We start from the raw sequence: 15,968 nt of genomic DNA on the forward strand, positions 1-15,968 counted from the left end.
TGAGGATCAAGGGGCTGGGCTCAAGCTGAGTTATGGCAGGTTAGGGTTTTGACCAGTAGATCACTAGCTAGCAGATTATGGTGGCAGCCAGCTGTGCTGAACAGGGCTGTTATTAGGTGTCTGACTGGTGTGCTAGGGGAGATGGAGACCTGTGCAATGAAAGCATGGGTTTACTTCTCTTTTAAGTTGTATTTTATCCATATTTATTTCATATGATGGTCCATTCTACAGAAATTGTTGGCACAAAACAGCCCTGTTCCCCATGCCTGGCCAATAAGCTCAAACATGTATTTGTTTCATATTTCTTCACTTAACCCTATATCTAAAGGAAGTCCATGTAGTGCTATGCTGTTATGGTATAACTGTGACAACCCTAAAGAAAAAGACTTGAGACTTGCCTATCTGTTCAAAGCATGGTGTTTCAATAGTACATCAGGTCAGGTCCCTTAGCATATACACATATTACATTATTTTTGGCTTTTGGGTACTATTGATATAATATTAACTTTTTAAATGAACTTCAATTTCTTTACATTGCTATGTCTTAAAACAGAAGCATTCTTTCCAGTTTCCCTCAGGAATGCCAACCAAGAGATATAAATATCAGTGCTGGATACTCGTCCATACAAATGGTTTACCCAAAATGAACTTTTGACTAGTTCACAGAAATAAAATAGGCACAAGCATTACACAGAAACATATTACGTAGGCTATTTAACAAAGATATTATCAAAGTATTTTGTACTCAGTAAGATAAAAATGCCTCATATATTGTATATTGAATCCTCTTGATCCTAACTAGATCCTTGATCCTTGATCTTTGATCTTTGATCCTTGATCTTGATCCTAACTAGAACTTGATCCTAACTATCCTAACTTGATCATAACTAACTTGATCCTAAACTTGATCCTAACTTAGATAAAATTCATCCTCATTTAAAGGAAAAGTAACACTAAAAATTTTAAGTAAAAAATCTATTCTACCCTGCCCCAATAATTGCCCTATCCTGCACACCATTCATTATTTTGAATGCTTTATTAGAAAATACCTGCTAAAACATGGTTTCTGATCATTTGAAATAAGGCGATGCAGATGGTGTGCAGGATAGGGCAATATTGAGGCAGGGTAGAATAGATTTTGTACTTAAAAGTTTTTAGTGTTACTTTTCCTTTAAGACAAAACAATACTAGAAGAAATGGAGATATGCATATAACAAATTCAATCCCGTTTTAATAAAACTCACCATTTGGAACAATGGGTCTGAGTGCCCCAGACCTTCAGCTTAGGGGAGTAACCACAGAATCTTTGTAGATAGAAACAGGCTGGCACAAAACCAGACTAAAGTAGAAATATGCAGCTTAAAATCACTATTTATTGAGAACTTAATGCAAAGTACATCAAAGCCCTATGTGTTTTGTGCCCCATCTGGGCACTTAATCATAGGCCAATAAGAAAATAAATATCCAAATTACAGACTCCTTATCTGGAAAACCCACGGTCCCAGGCATTCTGGATAACAGGTCCCATACCTGTATTACCAGAGGTCTTTGTCCTATAGCAGCTTAGCTGTATTTTTGTAAGAAATTGCTGAGTGTCAAACAGCTCAGAAATCCTGGGCTGATGGATAGGTAATGGGTTGATTTTTACAGAAATGAAAATGGCTAATTCTTCATGATGACACTGGCACAATTCCAGTGATTGAGGGAAATCATGTCAGTATCCCATAGCAGTGAATAGAGAGCTGTGAAATTTCACTCTGGCAAGCTCTGGCTTCAATCTTCCATATATATATGCTCTATATGCCAAGATAAGTGGCCAATGGCTGACATTCCATAGAATATAATAGGGGCTTTAATGTAAAATCGAGATGTCATTTCTTATTGTAGGCAGCTATTCGATGGAAGCACTTTCCTAACTCTGAACATATACACATTATCTAAATCATTGGTTTTTTTTGCTGTACTAGAATAAGCATGCAGAATAAGCATTACTTTTAAATTGGTAACCATTACTTTATATTTTTTTTTTAAATTTATAATTGATTATTTTTCTTTCCAGCTTTCAAATGGGGGTCAATGACCCCAACAGCAAAAATAAAAAATGATTGCTTTGTGAGGCTGCACAGATATTACTTATCTTTCTGTTCAGACCCCTCCTAATCATATTCCAGGCTTTCATTCAAATCATTGGTATCTGGGGTCATTTGGACCCTAGCAACCCAATAGATTCTAAAATTCCAAATGGGAATTCTTCTATTCAGCCCCTTCATATTTATATTCCAGTCTCTCATTTAAACCACTGCCCTGGTTGCTAGGGTAATTTATCCTCTAGCAACCGGATACTGGCTGAAATTACAAAATGGAGAGATGCAGAACAAAAAATAAATCATTGAAAAAACACAAATAATAAAAAAGACCAATTGCAAGTTATCTTAGAATATTATTGGCTGCAGCTCAGTAACAGAGAACCCCTTTAAAAGGAGCAGTTATAGTTACTGAGAAATTATTATTTTGAATTATTGTTTAACAGAAAAGAAAAGGTAAAAATCACTTCTTCACAGTTACCCCGGGCTGGTGCAGTTTTCTCCTAACAACAGCAACATCCCTGGGTATAAGGTAAGTGATTACAATGATTTGGGGGTGCCTAACATTTGTACCTTTCCTTCAACAAAATTGGTGTTGACCATGATTGGGGTCTCTCCAGACCTCTGATTCCTTCTCGGCTATGTGCACAAAAAACTTCTTTAGTGCACACATTTAAAACTTGTGTGTGCATTTTTAAGAACTGTGTGCTCAGGTCATAAGAAATGCAATATTAAGGGGCCCATTCACTGAAGCACGAATCTGAAACACGATCCTTTCTGGTGATTGAAAATGTCACGAAAATTCTTTTTGTTTCAATACGAAAATTTCCAAAAGTTCAGAAATTTTCATATTGAAACGATCAAATACATATTGGCGATCCGAAGTCACAAAATTTTCATATCCCAACAATCGTAAATGGCACGAAACCCTTTCTGACTTTGAAACTTTCCATAGGACTCAATGGCACTCTGCAGCTCCAACCTGGCCCAAGGAAAGTCTCCCATAGGGCTCAATGGCACTCTGCAGCTCCAACCTGGCCCAAGGAAAGTCTCCCATAGGGCTCAATGGCACTCTGCAGCTCCAACCTGGCCCAAGGAAAGTCTCCCATAGGGCTCAATGGCACTCTGCAGCTCCAACCTGGCCCAAGGAAAGTCTCCCATAGGGCTCAATGGCACTCTGCCAGCTCCAACCCGGCCCAAGGAAAGTCTCCCATAGGGCTCAATGGCCACTCTGCAGCTCCAACCTGGCCCAAGGAAAGTCTCCCATAGGGCTCAATGGCACTCCTGGCAGCTCCAAACCTGGCCCAAGGAAAGTCTCCCATAGGGGTCTCAATGGCACTCTGCAGCTCCAAACCTGGCCCAAGGAAAGTCTCCCATAGGGCTCAATGGCACTCTGCAGCTCCAACCTGGCCCAAGGAAAGTCTCCCATAGGGCTCAATGGCACTCTGCAGCTCCAACCTGGCCCAAGGAAAGTCTCCCATAGGGCTCAATGGCACTCTGCAGCTCCAACCTGGCCCAAGGAAAGTCTCCCATAGGGCTCAATGGCACTCTGCAGCTCCAACCTGGCCCAAGGAAAGTCTCCCATAGGGCTCAATGGCACTCTGCAGCTCCAACCTGGCCCAAGGAAAGTCTCCCATAGGGTTCAATGGCACTCTGCAGCTCCAACCTGGCCAAAAGAAAGTCACAATACTGAAGCTTGAATGAATTCCGAAACTTTAATACGTTTTTGTTGCACAAATTGTCGCAAAGCATGAAAAAGTTGCAGAAATTAAAGAAAAAAAATCACAGAAAAGACGCACATTTCTAAAGTTAGGAACAATACGAATTTTGTCTAATCATACACTTGTATGATGATACAATTGTACATTGATAAATGGGTCCCTAAGGGGCAAATTTACTAATGCACGAATCCCGAATGGGAAAAAATCGGATTGGAAACGAAAATTTTGCGACTTTTTCGTCGCCGTCGGTTTTTTTCGTATTTTGTACGATTGTTTCGTCGCCGTCATGACTTTATCGTATTTTGCGCGACTTTTTCGTCGCTGTCGCGATTTTTTCGTATTGAGCAATTGTAAATGCCGGAAAAACCAATTTGATTTTTTCGCGATAAAGTTGTAACGGCGTCGAAAAAATCGCGGGACATACGAAAAAGTCGCAGCGGCGAAGAAAAAGTCCCAAATATACCAATCATTACGAAGAAACGCGTTCGGATGCTTTCTGTCCGTTTGCGGATTAGTAAATCTGCCCCTAAGTGTTTTCATACAAAATTCTTTGTGGGCACCTCAATTTGTTGTGTGCGTTGGCCTCAAAATCTGTGTGCGTGTGTACTAGCGCACAGCTTAGAGAGAACATTGCTCCAGACCATTGTACCCTTGAGCTTTCACACACAGGTTTTTAAAAGAAATGAGAGAGAATGTTTCCCTAGACGGGAAATTTGATTGATTTTACCTAAATATCAATGAACTGGTGTGCTATCGGCTTTAGTTTCAATCAGTATAGCTAATGGACCCATGGCATTATTTTAGACTGATACGTGTAAGGTTTTGTAACTGCTATATTCTTATTATATTGTGCTTATTTATACATGCCAATGGGAAAGCCATTGCAAAATATGCTGTGCAGAAAATATACACCATTGACATTGCACTGACTCTCCTAGCTGAATCCCAAGACCTTTATCTCATGGGTGAATATTTGTATTTACAACTAAAATAGCTCCAAGCTGAACTTACTAGAGCATATAATTCAGTGAAAATACAGCTGGAAAATAAAAATGCTATTGATAACACCAGAAAAATGTATTTATATCATAAAGACTCTTGTGCAAGGCACAAACCAACTGCTGCAAAAATTCAACTTGTCAGTCCTTTGTCAGTTTTCCCAGCTACATGGATGATTTGTAATGTTTGTTTGTTTTATTCTAATGATGTATTTGTTACAACACTGGTGTTTATTTTTATCTGTAGCTATCTTACATATTTGTACACAAATTTCACATAAATTATCAGCTACTGGTACGCCTCCTTAACAGACCAGTATGATCTACTGTAAGGCACTTAAGGGCCTGTGCCTAGGGTGGCAGCGCATATAGTATCTTTTGTAATATGGGGAGTGGTTTATTGAAGGCGTGTCTCCCAAAGTGGGCAGGGCCTAAAAATTGTGCCATGGCACACAAAATTCTTACCCCCCATCCCCAGGTTTCACTCTGGTGACTGTACTGTAGGTTCATAGCAGGAAACAATGTCAAACCTGGGGGGTGGGGGGCATCATCAATCAAGAGTGCCCGGGTAGCACAAACTGTAAATAAACCCATGTCCCTTAGAGATAATTACATATTGTACTGGTCTTGGGTCTCACAGAGTGAAATTCAGTTCATTTCACTCATGTGACAGGTAAGAAATCATAAGCATTCTATGTTTTTATGTGTCATAAACTGAGTTTAGAAGGACTATGAACAGATAAAACTTTCTTACAGTGAGCTGTAGTGTATTTGAAATTTGACACTTATCAAGATGTTTTAATTATATAACAAGTGTCTCATATAGAGGTGTTTTGGTTGAATTAATTACTTACTAATTAGCCTTGTATTGTGACATTTACATTATATATACAAATATATTGCACATTCAGCTACCAAAAATCTCCTCCCCTTTAAAACAGGGATTGTTGCAATATATTCAAGCTGGCCAACTACGTCAATGTCATTCCCCGGTCTGGCCAGTCCCTCAGTCCCTCTCTCTTTCTATGTCTCAGCTATTAGGCCAGTTTCACATCACCTCATTTAGGACCAACTGAGATACAGTTTAATTTAAATTAGGGGTAAAATTCATAAAAAAATAATTAGTACTTAAAATATAATTAATTCCCAGAAGCGATATGACCCCCAAAATATTGTAGCAGCATTACCCAGAATACATTTAGCAGTCAGTTTTACTGCTTTTTACTCAGTATGTAGCCTGTGGCTTTATATGGACACATAGTTGCTCTATGACTGTTGCTATCATGGGTATGTTATGTCATCTATGAAATAGTTTTTATAAAATTTCCAAAGAACAGCAGTCACCTACTCCTATGTTTAGAATAAAAAGTTGGTCGCTAACCAAAATGTTTTTCTTACCTAATAAATCTGCTGTCTAGAGAAGTAAATGCAGGAGAGTCACTTATCTTCTTTTACTTGAGTGTTTGGTGATACCCTGTTTAATTATTACGTCCATTCTTAATACTCGCCACGTCTGCTTTATATTAATAGCACCAGATCTAGGAGCATTAGAATCTGTGCCAAACATTTCATTTTCCAGTTATCATAACGTGTTCTATCTGTTTCCGATCCATTAGGCTCCATTCCAAGGTGTAAAGCCACACATATACAGAAAACCATGTGAGGCGATAACTAATACAGTGGACTCCAACTGCAGCCAAAAAGACCAAAAACAGAGGAATATTTCATAATGGGAGGTCATGTAATAAAAGGTACTAAGTTTGCCCAGGTGCAGTAACCCATAGCAACCAATCAGGAAGTAGCATACTGGTCACCTGTTTAAAGCATACATCTTATTGGTTGCTCTGCATTATTGCTCCAGGGCAAACTTAGCATCTTTTAACATATCAGGGTTAGTGTATGAATCAGTGAACAAGGAACAACTGATTGTATTTAAAACACTGCTCTAGCTACTGGACTGGCTGTTTACAATACCTAAGCCAATCTCCTTAATAAATTATCATTTTTAAATTATCACACAAAAGAAAGCCTCTATTTTTTTGCTTGTGTGTTTAATGTATTTTTGTACACAACATAATGAGGAGGGATTAATTCAACTATGGCTCATCTGTTTTAATCAGCTGACTTCGTATATTACACTTTATCATTTCTAGTTAGAAAAGTGGTGGTGTTATATAGTGCAAAAGTTGTTTTGCAGAAGGGGGTTGAAAAATACGTCAAGGGTGTAATGTTGAAAAAAATACTAGCATCCCCCCGTAACTTCAATAAAACATAGACTACGTCAGACTGGACTGGTGCTGCACCAGGAAAAAACCCGGTGGGCCCTGGCCATCGTGAGCCCCACCAGCCCAGACCTGCTGCTTACCCAGTAGTGAGATAGGGATGCGGTGGGTGCAGACAGAGGAAAGGGAAACTAGAGGGTGCAGTTAGTACGTACATGATGGGGATCTCCATGGCTGGGGTCAGGTGCCCTAAAGGTGGTAGCGCCGGTGGGCCCGACACCCTATTTCGACACTGAAGATAGATGTTGGTAGCTGTAGTGCCACAGCACTGCTTTTCTACAATAAATGTAGGCTAAAAAAATACCTGTCACATCTGTATTCTATAGGTTAAGAGATTATTTTTCTTTTACCTATAATTCCACAATAACTTGTCAGTTTTGGATTTGCACAGCCAATTTATTCAAGAATTATTGGGGCTGCCTCGAGGTAGCAATGTGTTATAGGGAGAAAAACTATTAAGAACCCCTTTAATGACATACACAGGAACCCCAATCAAAATAGGTGTATAGAAGAGGCACAGTAAAAACAGACAATACCTTAAGGTGTTAACACTTAGCAAGTTCTTGTGCAGCTGCACTTTGTGCAATAAATGTTAGGATGTGTGCACTTTGTCGGAGCCCAGTTATGTTTTAATTTCCTTGAGCTCCTTTATGTGCCTTATACAGCATAGACTACTGTTGTTTAGAGGCTTCTTTGGTGCACACCATTAATGGGTTAAGTTTTTTTTTGGGAGGGATAGCACAAGAAGCATTTGAAGTGGGAATCCTTTTATTACATCAGCATGTTACAAGATCACAAGTGCCATTGCATTGTTACCTATTTGTACTAGTTATTGCCCTTCACTAGGAATACTGATCCATAATACACCACAGTTATGGTGTATTCATAATAAAGGAGAATAAAGGCCTGCTGACAACCCCAGCCCTCTCCACTGGTCTCCCACCCCCATCCTGAACTGCTCCACTCGCCAAACAGCTTCTATCTTTTCTTGGCTGAAAAATACATGGTAGCACCGTGGTGTTGGTGGGTGCCAGCTTGTGCGACTGTGTTCTCTTCACTGAAATCTTTGCCATGGGAGCTTGTGCAGTTCAAGACCTGGATTCAACTCTGCATGCTCCATTTTGGTGATTAGCCTATATCAATACACATCACCAAGTTGTAGTAATAGTCCCATACCTCTAGTTGAAGCAAGACAGAAAGTGATGGCATTATTGAAGTTTGGGTTCAACTATTTTTCAACTATAGCAAAGAAGTTACACCAAAACAGGTCCATTTTACCCAATACTTTTGCCCAGGTAAAGCCTGAACTTGACTAAGAAACCCTCCTACACCTTTCACTCTGCCTTAGTGGGGTCATTTTGACAAAACATCCTGTAATCCAATAGGATCACAATAAGTCTGATAATGTAACCTGCCATAAATAATCCATTTACTCAGGCCATTGGCCGAAATCAATGGAAAAATGATGTTTGACCATCTGCATAAATGACTAAATGACGCTATACCTAATCGTCTGGCCTGTTTTAAGATCAGTGTGTTTAATATTTATATTGGAAGCAACCCTCTAGGACTATCAAAGTAGAATGAAACAGAGACAACAAGACAACGAGACTATGAATAGGTTAATGTCTTTGAGAATGAAGGACTGGATACTGTGAGGACAGAAGAAAAGCAAGAATGCCAAGCACAAATTCAGTAGCTCAGCCCCAGCACAGAAATATAAGCTATTTGGGGAAATACTAATTGTACCTGAAAATTTCTGTACATAGTGCTGCACAGATTTCAAACTGTTATATAAGAAATAAAAATAAAACGTCAGCTAGGAAAAAATACTGTGCCAAGAGCAGGTAATTTCAAGGATATATTGTTAGTTGGTTGAATAATATTGAGTCCTATCAACTATAGTAAAAGGCTCAAGACATTCCATTCAGTCAGTTTCCACAATATAGGAAGTCAGTGTATATGTTTGGGGTGACTGCATAATGGTATGATTGCAACATATTTGATATGCCAAAATGGACAGATAGCTTTGCTGATAACTTCCACTATAACATGTAAGAGGGTTATTGGCCAACAAGAAAGAGCACAAGGCTACTGCTGAAAATGGATCAATATTTTAATGGCTGACAAGATTATCAGTGAAATCAGAGCTATTAGGCCATCCACTTGTATAACAAAACTGTACAATAATATGGAAATTAGTCAGTGTATATATGTTGCATTCATGTGGCGTGGCAAAGGATGTGGCTCCATGTAAAGGAGCCTATTGCTTGAATACTGTTCTATGCATTGTTATATCACCTTAGAGCTGGATTGCCCAGTGCCCCAAAAGGTGACTAGTGGCTTTGTACTGTAGATCTTTCATCATTTCAATTTCTTTCAGGGTAAGAAAGTCTGTCAACCCAATCTTCCATTGGGACTGCCCCCTTTCTTTTGAAATATTACAATAATGTAAGGTTGCCAGACAATCACTTTTGCCAAAGTTAAAAAAAAAATTCAGATGAGATAAACCCACTAAGAATAAAGTCCACTAAGAATGCTTTCACAACTATTGTGAGAACCTTGCCTTAGTCTTCAGGTGGCATTTTATCATGGGCAGCAGAAAGCCACACCTGGTGACTTTAAGAGCAGAATTTCTATTTTCCTGCCAAGGAATTAAGGTTCCTGATTCGTTAGAAAAAGAAATCTATTTTTTTTTAGAGTAAAGATATTCCTCGTGTAAAACTGGATGCTACGTGAATTAAAAACCTGTAGTAAGATATTCTAGTTAATAAATCCAACCCTACACATTTTATATGCACTCTTTAAATATGTGTAGCTCGTAAATGAAGACAGATCTCCAGTAGTTCTTTAAATTAAATATTATCATAGATACTCTGCCAGTGGAATGTTTGAGGGACTAGAGTCTTCTAGAGTAGCATTGCTATCATGTTCAAATGAATGGTTCATTAGTTCTTTGTTTAATCTTATTTAGCTAATGATTTTTTTTACTTTGCTTATTTCCTTTCTCACAAAGATTAGGATCAAAGAATTCATGGGATTTGCATTGCTGAAGGTGAAAGACGCAAATGGAGCTAAAAATACGGTAAGCTTTATGTATAATGAGATAATGCATTTAATGTCATTTTGTGCCCACTTTAATTAGTTATCATCCAATAGTGCTTTCTTAGTTATTATTAGATATACCAGATAAAGTAGGGCTAGTAAGCCATACTAGCACTATGTTTCTACAGAGACCTCAACAGCTAGAAGCTACACAGCAAAAGCTCTACAAGATGACTATCAGTGCACAGGGAAAAGAGTAAAATGTTAAAGGGATTCTGTCATGGAAAAACATGTATTTTTACAAAATGCATCTTTTAATAGCGTTCTAAATCTAAATCTAGCTACACTGAAATCCATTTTTTAAAAGAAAAGATTTTTTTATAATTAATTTTGAAACTTAATGTGGGTCTAGACATATTCTTAGTTTAAATTGCAAAAGTTTTCAGTGGAATAAAAACAACAACATTTATTGGCTCAAATAAATATGAACATAAACATAACTCATAACAAAAGCATACTATACCAAAACATGACCAGGTGCATCCTAATCTCCTAACGCGTTTCATCAGAGGATGAAGGACCTCCTCTGATGAAGCGCCACATGGTGCGAAACGCGTTAGGAGATTAGGATGCACCTGGTCATGTTTTGGTATAGTATGCTTTTGTTATGAGTTATGTTTATGTTCATATTTATTTGAGCCAATAAATGTTGTTGTTTTTATTCCGCTGAAAACTTTTGCAATTTATTCTTATATTTGATTCAGGACTTATCAGTGGGATATTACTGATAGATTCCCTTTCTGAAACCTATTTATTACATATTCTTAGTTTCCCTACAGCCCTCAGCCATGTCACTTGTGCTCTTATAAACTTCAGTCACTCTGCTGCTGCGCTGCAAGTTGTAGTGGCATCAATAAGCCTAATAAGTAAAAGATAATATACAAACACTATGAACTAGGAGGGAGAGCAAAACTATCAAAAAAATCACACATTCCTCCTTTTAAACTTTTTTTAGGTCAGTTTGGTCTTTGTGACTGGATTAACTTGCATAGCCTCTATGACACTGTAGAGCCCATTTATGAAGGAGTAGAAGCAACCTCAAAAGATCCCTATCTACTATGGCTTCACCCCCTAACCCTTTCTATGCTTCTCCCCTGTCCAATGCCTGGTTGCATCCATTGTTTTTTTTTTTTTGCACTTTCCCACATATTTGTAAACATGTCCATTTATTTGAAAGGGTAGAAAAGCCCTATCATGTGGGGAAACTTCTAAACATACCCAACTTTACATTTTCTATACATACTGTGGTACATTGGTTTTGTTCTGCCTTTCTTTTTCTATACATACTAAATTTATTGACCAATCTTAAGGTGTGAATCTAAATTAACTATTAATAAGCCTTGAATTATTACATTTACAGTGGAGGAAATAATTATTTGACCCCTCACTGATTTTGTAAGTTTGTCCAATGACAAAGAAATGAAAAGTCTCAGAACAGTATCATTTCAATGGTAGGTTTATTTTAACAGTGGCAGATAGCACATCAAAAGGAAAATGGAAAAAATAACTTTAAATAAAAGATAGCAACTGATTTGCATTTCATTGAGTGAAATAAGTTTTTGAACCCCTACCAACCATTAAGAGTTCTGGCTCCCACAGAGTGGTTAGACACTTCTACTCAATTAGTCAACCTCATTAAGGACACCTGTCTTAACTAGTCACCTGTATAAAAGACACCTGTCCACAGAATCAATCAATCAAGCAGACTCCAAACTCTCCAACATGGGAAAGACCAAAGAGCTGTCCAAGGATGTCAGAGACAAAATTGTAGACCTGCACAAGGCTGGAATGGGCTACAAAACCATTAGCAAGAAGCTGGGAGAGAAGGTGACAACTGTTGGTGCGATTGTTCGAAAATGGAAGGAGCACAAAATGACCATTAATCGACCTCGCTCTGGGGCTCCACGCAAGATCTCACCTCGTGGGGTGTCAATGATTCTGAGAAAGGTGAAAAAGCATCCTAGAACTACACGGGAAGAATTAGTTAATGACCTCAAATTAGCAGGGACCACAGTCACCAAGAAAACCATTGGAAACACATTACACCGTAATGGATTAAAATCCTGCAGGGCTCGCAAGGTCCCCCTGCTCAAGAAGGCACATGTGCAGGCCCGTCTGAAGTTTGCCAATGAACACCTGAATGATTCTGTGAGTGACTGGGAGAAGGTGCTGTGGTCTGATGAGACCAAACTAGAGCTCTTTGGCATTAACTCAACTCGCTGTGTTTGGAGGAAGAAAAATGCTGCCTATGACCCCCAAAACACCGTCCCCACCGTCAAGCATGGGGGTGGAAACATTTTGCTTTGGGGGTGTTTTTCTGCTAAGGGCACAGGACAACTTATTCGCATTAACGGGAAAATGGACGGAGCCATGTATCGTGAAATCCTGAACGACAACCTCCTTCCCTCTGCCAGGAAACTGAAAATGGGTCGTGGATGGGTGTTCCAGCACGACAATGACCCAAAACATACAGCAAAGGCAACAAAGGAGTGGCTCAAGAAGAAGCACATTAAGGTCATGGAGTGGCCTAGTCAGTCTCCGGACAATATTGTAAACGCTCTAAGAGCGTAAACTTAAGTTGAGTTTCTCAACTACCGAAAACTAAGTAAAGAAATGTCGCTGATATATTAAGCTAATATATAAATTACCAGCTAGCCAGTTAGGCTATAATTAGCACAATCTGGCCACAGGGCTAAATGTATCCACCTATTTAATGAGTAGAAAATGGAATAAATACCAAACGGTTAATCCGACCCGGGTGTGGAAACCCCGAGTCAATCGCTTAAGATCTGGATATAATCAGCAAATAATTCGGAAGCAGAGAAATCAACAAATGCTCACCAGAGTCCTGTAGTGGTCCGGGTGCTTGCAGCCCCGAACCCGCAGCTGTAGGGAGATTTTCACCAAATTTCAAAAAAGGACGACAAGCATTCCAGACTCAGAGGGATCTATAAAAACTTATACTTTATTCCAACATGTTTAAAAACAAAAGCCTGACGCGTTTCGTGCGTTTGGGGCACTTCATCATAGGTGATAGTCTCCGGACCTTAATCCAATAGAAAACCTATGGAGGGAGTTCAAGCTCAGAGTTGCACAGAGACAGCCTCGAAACCTTAGGGATTTAGAGATGATCTGCAAAGAGGAGTGGACCAACATTCCTCCTAAAATGTGCGCAAACTTGGTCATCAATGACAAGAAACGTTTGACCTCTGTGCTTGCAAACAAGGGTTTTTCCACTAAGTATTAAGTCTTTTTTTGTTAGAGGGTTCAAAAACTTATTTCACTCAATGAAATGCAAATCAGTTGCTATCTTTTATTTAAAGTTATTTTTTCGATTTTCCTTTTGATGTGCTATCTGCCACTGTTAAAATAAACCTACCATTGAAATGATACTGTTCTGAGACTTTTCATTTCTTTGTCATTGGACAAACTTACAAAATCAGTGAGGGGTCAAATAATTATTTCCTCCACTGTATAATTTATATATACAGTATATTGTGAGTCAGTCTCTAACCTCAGGTAACTGGCAGCAGCACAGAGCATGTGCAGTGAATCCAGGGTAAAACTATGCTTGTGGGGCACTGGGAAAAAAAAACAGGCAGCAGGCCTCCTTTCCTCGAGGTGCGGCAAGGGGTGTGGGGGCCCCTGGGGCGGCAGCCCCAGTGGGCCCTGTACCCCCCAGTCCGACCCTGAGTGAATCAGTAGAAAAGAATATGGGGAGCTACTGGGGCATCTTTGGTGGCACAGATCTTCCCTGCTAGCCTGCAGTTGCTGTGGGCTGGTACAGAACCCTAAAACATAAATGTTTAGCATTTCTACCCTACTTCTGTTAAGCTGTATAGAAGCCCAAAACATAAATGTTTAGCACCCTACGTCTGTTAAGCTTTAGCTCTTCTTTATTGGATCAAGTACGAAGATCTCCATAGATAGGTTGATTCTCTTCTTGTAGTTTACTGGAAGCAGGATGCCTCTTGAACAAAAAGGGATGCACCAAATCCAGGATTCGGTTCGGTATTTGGCTAGGATTCAGCCTTTTCGGCAGGATTCAGATTCAGCCGATTCCATGGACCTGGCCGAACCAAATCTGAATTCACATAAATTTGCATATGCTAATTAGGATTTGGAAGGGTTAAATGTCTGTGTGAACACGGAAGTGACAACATTTTCTCCGTGCGCTGCGCGTGTGGCGAGTTTTACCCCTTCCGGATCCTAATTAGGATTAGGATTCGGTTCGGTATTTGGCTGAATCCCTTGGGATGGATTCGGGGGTTCGGCCAAACCCAAAAAACTGGGTTCGGTGCATCCCTAAAAAATACTCTGAGGTAACACATAGAATCCCTGATATTCTGTAGCTATTCTCCCAAATACTTTTACACCATAGAATTGTTGAAATCATTATTTTCTTGGCAATATCACTTATTCAGCTTTAGTTTAAAATTGTGCAAACGTGCCCATTTTATAGTCAAATCTCCCACGCTGACATCTGCTTCATTTTCAGCTTTCTCCATGACCTCCTTATTGACATCTCACTTACTCATATCTATGCTAACCCCTAACATATGTATTCTTACCTTATCTATAACACAACCTGTTGATTTGGTTTTCTGTTATTGTAACTATATAAGGCTAATGATACAAAGAAATTTGTGAGATTCTAGATATTTCTTTTTCCCAGCAATGCAGGGTTTAACTGCTTTGGCCACTATTAGCCAACTATGCTGTGGGGAAGGCTCTCTGTATGGCACCGGCTGGTATTGGCAACTGCAGCATTTTAAGGTAGTATCATAGCACATGGAGTGTTTTGTCCACTATTGCCACCCAGTGGAAAAACAGATGTGAAAAAAACGCCATCTACGTTATTATTAATGTTTTTTAATAGCAAGGGCCCTACCTATAGCATGTAGATTGGTGACAGGCAGACCTTTGCACCAAAAATGCTCAAGCTATTGTTCACTATAGCATATCTATAGTCATTAAAAAAACCATTAAGGGCAGTGAACGGTAGTGGCAGTCAAACAACCCATTTGCCACCAGCCTTTAGTGTTCTTGGAGTGTGGCTAGTAAAATTGGTTTTTAAGTTTATAAATAGTCCTTTGGCATGACGTTTGTCTGATCTCAGTTCTGAAGTCATGGTTCAGTTAAGGATGAGAATTTAACCCTTTGGCTTATTCACTTATCATGCTGTTGCAGCTGCTGACATTTTGCAGGAGGCAGTGTGTGCTTCACCTCCATTATTATCTGCCCATCACTTTTACTTCAAATTTTATTATGATGGATCTATTCTAAGTAGCTTTTTAATTGGCCTGATTTATTTTGTATGGCTTATGAATTATTACCCTTTGTATTCGGTTCCTTTCAGCCTGCAGCTGAAAATGATGTCTGGTTGTCTGGGTCATTGACCTGCACAACAAAAATACACTGCAGATGTAATTATATTGTAATTCTTTTTTATTGCTTATTTTTGTCAGACCCTCTATAATTCATCTTCCTTATCAATATCAAACTTGTTCTCTAGTTCCTAGAGTAGCCTAGCCCTAGCAACCTGGTAATTACAATTTCAGAAAAAAAATGCCAAGCCAAAAGCTAATTTTAAGGCAAGCCTCTTAAAGCAGCCATGGCATCCTCCTCCTGCTGCTGAGCTTGTGGTCACTAAATTTCTCTTAGCGCCTCTACAAATCAATCAAGGCAGAAGAGAAAAAGTGTTGAAAAAAATATTCGCAACTCCTCCTAGCATGTAGTTCATATTGTCAGTGCTTACAACTCAGCGTTGTAAGTTCC

General features: G+C 39.2%; 1 protein-coding gene across 9 annotated transcripts in view; it reads left to right on the top strand.

Moving 5' to 3' along the window:
• Positions 1–15,968, top strand: part of LOC105945140 (zinc finger BED domain-containing protein 1) — a 78,564-nt gene that overhangs the window by 45,948 nt on the left and 16,648 nt on the right. For 7 of the 9 annotated variants that reach the window (XM_031896693.1, XM_031896692.1, XM_031896687.1 and 4 more), the window contains exon 2: positions 10,102–10,170. In XM_031896693.1, the coding sequence (XP_031752553.1) occupies positions 10,102–10,170 (69 nt within the window). The remainder of the gene's footprint in view (positions 1–10,101; positions 10,171–15,968) is intronic. The other 2 variants (XM_031896690.1, XM_031896691.1) reach the window with 1 other exon arrangement.

This window comes from Xenopus tropicalis, chromosome 2 (assembly GCF_000004195.4).
Source record: "Xenopus tropicalis strain Nigerian chromosome 2, UCB_Xtro_10.0, whole genome shotgun sequence".
Classification (NCBI taxonomy): domain Eukaryota; kingdom Metazoa; phylum Chordata; class Amphibia; order Anura; family Pipidae; genus Xenopus; species Xenopus tropicalis.